At 42.6% G+C, this 6,766-nt stretch overlaps 1 protein-coding gene across 1 annotated transcript; it reads right to left on the bottom strand.

The window, feature by feature from the left end:
• Nucleotides 1–2,155: 2,155 nt before the first annotated feature.
• Nucleotides 2,156–4,877, bottom strand: LOC104949376 (ski oncogene-like). The gene is made up of 4 exons (XM_010775738.1): nucleotides 4,874–4,877; nucleotides 4,313–4,479; nucleotides 3,537–3,652; nucleotides 2,156–2,477 (listed from the first exon to the last, which is right to left on the bottom strand). Exons 1-4 carry the CDS (start codon nucleotides 4,875–4,877, stop codon nucleotides 2,156–2,158), a joined length of 609 nt encoding a protein of 202 aa, XP_010774040.1.
• Between the last annotated feature and the right edge of the window lie 1,889 nt (nucleotides 4,878–6,766).

Genomic DNA, 6,766 nt, shown 5'->3' with positions numbered 1-6,766 from the left:
CCGTCCAAAACTAAATGGCCAAAAATAATTTATAAAAAAAAATAAATGTCTATTTTGCCATTAAAGACGATTTCCTTGGGACTCTTTATAATACATTAAAAACAAAACAAAACAAAAGTCAACACGTAATTTTCTGTTATGTATTCTGGTGTACGTTGATCTGGATGTTGATAAATAAGAATAAAACGAAATCTATAACATATATACAGACATAATTACAAAAATTCCTATCTATTTATTAATACAAGTCTTTTAAACACTTATTACTAATTGGACATATTAAAGTAATTGTTCTAATCCTACTATAAACAATACGTGCGAAACCTACCTTTATGAGGAGATGTAAACAGAACCAACTAAAGTAACAAAACAAAGGACGTCCTGAGAGAGCAAGAGACTAAAACATAGCCAAGGACTTTTTTCCAATAGTTTTTTATAATCCATATAAATTATAATATGATAGAAATAAAATAACATAATAAAACATATAAGTATCGACAAATTGATATTCCAGGACACGAAACAATCCCCAATGGCCGTCAGAATTTGATATCTCTATTAGTTCGTAAGGACTCATCTTACATGATTGTAGACAAACAGACTGAGTCTAAATGTGGAGATTGTGACTAATCTTTCTTAATCCTTGTTTTATTGATAGCTGGTAATAGAATACATCTCCTTTCTACACTAACTCATGTTCTGATCGTTTTCTGCAAACGATTACGGACCTCCAAAAACAGCAGACACACACACACACACCCCCCACCACAGACACTCCAATAAGAAATGGAATCGAAATCACTACGACAAAACAAACTAATTCGCTATCGGAGTTGAGAAGCCGACCCCAGACTCAATCGCACCGACGACGTCCAGGACTAAACGTGTCCCCTATTACTAAGATAACTACTCACGTTTTACAAAGTATATAAATAATTGGGTAGAGCTGGATTTATACCAGATGTGAAATCCGGAAGAGTAAAGTGTGTAATGACATAATGACAACGATTAGAACAAGTCAAACCAAAAAGACGACAAACAAAACGAAAACAGTGAACCAAAATATACTACTCTATTAAATAATTATCCGACTCAAACGTACTAATTAGATAAGTTTCGTACTATCACACATGACAAAGAACAAAGTATAAACAACAAAAAACAGAACTATCAACGGGGGGGAGCCCCGCCGGTCATTATCGGCCGATATTCACTCTTAATAGTTTGAGCTGTGCTCTCTATAAAGGCCGATCAGGAGAGCTGGATCTGATCGATATGGACATAAACGCGAGTGAAGTGTAACCGGACGAGAGAGAGATCAAATCAGCTGCTGCATAATCACCTGAAGCCCCGCCCACTGTTTGGCGCGCTGCATGAGAAACTGACGGGCTGTCAGGAGAGAGAGGCAGAGAGGAAAAGAGAGGATCCGTTTCTCCCGTGTTATTCAAAGTTAATTTAAACTTTTGAATAATGTACTTCATCTACTACAAGTAGTTTCTTTGAATGTAATAATTATGTTGTTTGTTGTTTGTGGAATCATTTATTGAAAAATGAATCTGAATTTTTCGATCTGTTCCGATTATAACTGAAGCAATATAAAAATGACTCCCATTAACTGAGTTTTAAACATCAGCATATCCGGTCCTAATCCGGTAATTACCTGCTAACGGAAACTCTGCTACACAATTCTTATTATTATTATTATTGAAACATGACCGGTAAGTTTCAAATGTGTCCGGTAAAATAAATTCCGTCCGGACGTTTGACCGGCGAGAAAAAATCCTAGCAGAAACCCTGCGAGTCTGCACCTTCACATCATATCATTCATCTGTTTGCATCTCACGTATTTATCTATTATAACAATAAGCACTATTATTTCACCGTACAGCATTACAGTTTACATTCTATTTAAAGCTCATCTTATTTGACTTGTATGTAGTTAAATTCTCCTGCATTACTTGCTAATTATTCTTGCAACATTATCTTGCACTATTTTATTTCTCTTCAGTTTCTTCTTGCACTATTTGTATTGGTTTATGTCTTATACAGTATATTGATGTTGCATTGTTGCAGAATCCTGGGATGGTCATTGCATATTTACACTGCAGCTGTGCATATGACAGTACATTATTTGAACCTGAACATTTCTAGTTTCTTAAGTTGTTTGCTTACATTCATCGCGGCTCTCCACTTCGATCTCCACCTCAGATTCCTTGTCGTCCTGAGTGGGGGGCAGCGGCGGCTTGCTGGCGGCTGCGGGTGGGGGGCAGGGGGGCTCCGGCTCTGGGGGCTGGAGCTCCTCTGTGGCTCTTCTCTTGCGGGGCCTGGAGCTGGCGCCCTCGCCCGGGGGCTCACTTCCGCTCGGGTGGGAGGTGCTGGGTACCGACAGGGACATTGGACCTACCTTCCCCAGGGGCAGCGGTGTGAGGGCCACATTGGGGGCCACCGCTTTCTCTATACTCTTGTAGTTGTAGAAGCTTTGAGAAAAGAGAAAAAAGACAATTTAGATTTAATTTAGGGCTGCACCATTAGGAAAAAGTAAACAATTGCAATATTTAGAAATTGTGATATGATTGGAGGTTTTGAAAATGATTGAATCATACATTTCATTACCATTGAAAAATATAGTAAATGATCAGAGTGGGATTATATAAGAGGATCTGTATTCAACAAATATGTTCTATTAAGTATTCATTTGAAGGCTGGGACATCTCTGCAAATCAACAATATTTATTTAAAAATTATATTTTCCAACTATTGTGCCTCCTGAGATTTGAATATTGCACAAGTCCAAAATGCAATTTCAATAAGATTGTGATTACAGTAATTGTGCAGCTCAAATGTATGTACAAAGCGTTAAAGGTTTCTTCATAACCAGGAGCTGAGTTGTGCATGCATGCAAACACAGTAGCATACTGCATGGTCAGATTGAAGCGTTCAGCTAAGTGCCTGCAGCTCTCTCCTCCCACTTTAGGAGAAACTGGGCTCTGTGATATGGTGCAGCCTGCTCTGGCAGCGCCATGCCAAGTGGGTGCCCAAAGTGTGAGTGTGTGTCAAATGTGTGTAAGTGGAGGAGTGTGGGAGGCTGTGGTGGAGTCAGACTTGACCCTCTGACACCAGCCCACCCAGACAAGCGAGAGCAGCTCATCAGAACCAACCCAACAAAATGGCCGAACTCTGCTGCAGTAAGAGCTCCTTAAAGTCTAGATATTAGTTCTGCAGGGATGAGTTTTAATGGACTATATTTCTAAAGGTCTGTGGTAAACAGATTGTGTTCTGCCACATAAAGCCTAGTGGTGGTGACGTTACAGTAAACAATGGTTTAGTTTGTTTTAGCCAAAAGTTAGCCTCTGATTCTGGCGCTTGTGTCCACGGTGTGTATCTTCTGCAGGAATCCAATACAAAAAACACATTGGCTTCTTGTCGAGGGAACCAGCGCAATGCTAACTTCAAAAGTATTTCCTCTCTGAAGCACCCTATTGCTGTCATGTTCTTCTGTCATGTGAGTGAGGTGTGTTGGTGCTGTGCTGCCTCACCTGTCTCTCAGCAGGGCCAGGGGGTGACTGGAGGGCTCCTTCTCTCCAGCAGAGATGTGGGGGGACCAGGGTCTGAAAGCTGAGGGTCTCTGTCTGGGCTGGATGCAGTTAAGCCCCTGAAAAAAGACAAACATAAACCCGTTATTCTACAAGTAACAAAAGTGACTACCAAAAAATACTGTTGCATTTGGAGGACATTTTTTCAATGCTGACGAGCAGTGCTAGACATTTTGATATGCTAAGGACACACTTACGGAAACATAGCATTTATGTTTGATACACAGGCTTATTGTAGCTGGCCTGACAACAAGTTTGAGGACGGAATACACTGGTTCTAGGAATCCAATTCTCTGCAACTTTAGACTGTATTATTTCTCTGTGTGATATATTTATCAGTGCTATAGCTTGCAGTCAATGTGATCAGCTGTACTCAGTCCTTTGAATGTGAATGTGTAATTGTAAGAAATTGTGCAACCAATGAATTGTTGAAGACATTCTAACTGTATCCTCACAGTGGATTTTTTGGGAATATTGATCTTCACAGGGGACATTCATCATTATTTTTGTGGTTGTATTGTGTTACACTGCGCTGCCTCTCAGTAAGTGAATCTGGGGGGCTCATGGCGGCTACAGTTACCCCCTCTGTGAGCACCGTGTGCCAAATCTAAATTTAAGCGCTACCCTCATCCGAAAACTTCTGTAGCCTATAATATTACACCACATCTCATCTCATGCGTCACCACCAACATCTCCCCCCTGAGCTCAGCAACACGGACCTTATTGGCGGCGGACAGGGACTGGAGCCAGTCGTGCTGCTTCTCTTTGTCCGACTGCAGGGCCGGCGAGGGGAAATCTTCATGTTTGGACCGTTTGATAGGGACGGGGTCAGATGCCTGGAGGAACAGAAAGACATTTGATTTAAGTTTTAAATAATTTGATCTAGCTGTATTTCACTTAGGCAGTATTTTTTACAAAGACACAATGGGCTCGTGTAATATGGAAGAGGATTAGGGGCTACATGAGGAAAGATCTTTGGGACGTGACCAAAAGTACAACCAAAATTGGAGTTGTTACTTTTCTGAGATTAAAGTCAGAGTTCTGAGATTTTCAACAAAAAAGAGAAAGAGAGAAACATTATTTTCTTATCAGAATGAAAATAAATCTGATATAACATTTTGAATTCTGAGAATAAAAAGAAAAAACTTTTGGTCACATAAAAAAATACCGTTTCCACAATCCCGAATACAATAACAAAGATATATAAAAATATGTATATACCTATGAACAGACACATTTAAAGATATAAACAGGATCCGTGCTGCTTGAAAAGGACTCACACATGTGCGCTGGGTGGATTGCTGCTCCCTCGTGATGTGACTGCACAGGTTGGCAGCTGGCTAAGAGCTGTCACACTATAATGTCAGTGAACTGAGAGTGCACCCAATAGTGTCAGACAGACAAATAAGAGTGTGTGTGTGGGTGTGTATGCGCGAGTGCCAGTGGAGGTGTCTGATAGCTGGAAGTGTGTTTAAATGTAGGTGTGGTGTTGACTCTGTCACACACAATCCAATACAGCTCGGTGTGTTTGCTCATGGGCAGCCAAGAGAGGAGGTAACTGGGGCAGTGTGTGTGTGTGTGTGTGTGTGTGTGTGTGTGTGTGTGTGTGTGTGTGTGTGTGTGTGTGTGTGTGTGTCTGTCTGTCACACACAGATACACCCATACAGAAAAAAAACAAGCAGGGGTTTGTTTCTCTTCCTCTGTTAGGCTTCGTGGCTATGACCTCAGTCTCTCCAAGCTGTGGCTGTCACTAGCTGCCACACACACACACACACACACACACACACACACACACACACACACACACACACACACACACACACACACACACACACACACACACACACACACAGCCTCTGGGCAAAGTCCCTGTGCCACGTGCCAGTCCTCGTCTCGTGGATTACCGGTTGCCAACAGCTTTCCATCAGGGCGAGATCCGGCCCGGTAATCTTGGACGGAGGAGAGCGTCGGGGGTCAACAATTGGCAGCGGAGCTTATGGGGCCACCGGTGGGGGGGGAGTGGAGGGAGAAATCTGCATGTCTAGATTACTGAACAGTGGGACTGTGTGGCACGGAGCACAGACAGCCGGGTGGGAGTTCCTGTTTCAGAAGGCGGCTTGGTGATGTCAGAGGCTTTGGGCTGTTTCCAGAGCAAAAGTGAGGAGTCATTTACATTTAATTTGATTCATGTGAAATGATACCATTAGTGATATATTCCTAAGAGGGTCCCTCGGATAACAAATTAACAAATGGGGCTCTGTGGCGGAGGGTGTGTGAGAAGAAAACATGAGAAACCCTGCGCTGATACACACACGTTCAGACACACACACTCAGACCCTGACTGGAGGTGAATGAGAACCTTTACACTGCTCTGCTGATAAGCATGCGATTTACAGCTGCAAATGATAGCGCAGGGCTAACCTTCAGAGACACACACAATAATGTGAGTGTGTGCATATACCCGTGCACTTTGCAGCCCATCCCCTTTATGATCCGGTGTGGATTACACAGCATAGACAGGATGTCACACTTCTAAAATAAGGCTTTCAGATTAGCAGAGGTGTGTGTTAGACGTGCTTAGACAGCAGCTCACACACCTCACAGTGAGAGTATGACACCTCGTAATATGGAGCATTACCCTGGTATCAGGGCGATGACGTTAGCGTTTTATTAAAAGTTAGATATCACTTCATTATCATCATTCATGATTCCAAGGAGTCCCAGTGCTTTGTGCTCTAAAAGCTAGTTTTTTTAGGAAGGATATTGGCCAAGAAATGACACAAAATGTCAATATTGGATGTTTGAAGCACATATCTGTGAAATGCTAATTTACAGTCCCTTACTTTACACATGGTAGCTTGGAATAGCCACTGCATGAGAAACTCACAAAGCCTCAAGTCATGGGGAAGCATGTGTGGAAATAGTGAGAGTGGCAGCCCCGTCTCAGCTGCCAGAGGGGGGCCACAGGGGGGGCCATAGAGGGTGAGCACGTGTCTGGGCGAGTGGATGTGGGTGTGTGTGTGTGTGTGTGTGTGTGTGTGTGTGTGTGTGTGTGTGTGTGTGTGTGTGTGTGTGTGTGTGTGTGTGTGTGTGTGTGTGTGTGTGTGTGTGTGTGTGTGTGTGTGTGTGTGTGTGTGTGTGTGTGTGTGTGTGTGTGTGTGTGTGTGTGTGTG

This window comes from Notothenia coriiceps, unplaced genomic scaffold (assembly GCF_000735185.1).
Source record: "Notothenia coriiceps isolate Sejong01 unplaced genomic scaffold, NC01 NC01_scaffold00016023, whole genome shotgun sequence".
Classification (NCBI taxonomy): domain Eukaryota; kingdom Metazoa; phylum Chordata; class Actinopteri; order Perciformes; family Nototheniidae; genus Notothenia; species Notothenia coriiceps.
Note: the sequence above shows the minus strand (reverse complement) of the source record. Positions and strands in the feature narration are given on the sequence as shown.

Excerpts from the sequence above, each read along its gene's own strand:
- LOC104949376 (XM_010775738.1), bottom strand. Across the intron at positions 3,653-4,312 it reads CCCTGTCCGCCGCCAATAAG|GGGCTTAACTGCATCCAGCC; the intron begins GTCCGTGTTGCT and ends GTCTTTTTTCAG. Across the intron at positions 2,478-3,536 it reads CTGGCCCTGCTGAGAGACAG|CTTCTACAACTACAAGAGTA; the intron begins GTGAGGCAGCAC and ends CTTTTCTCAAAG.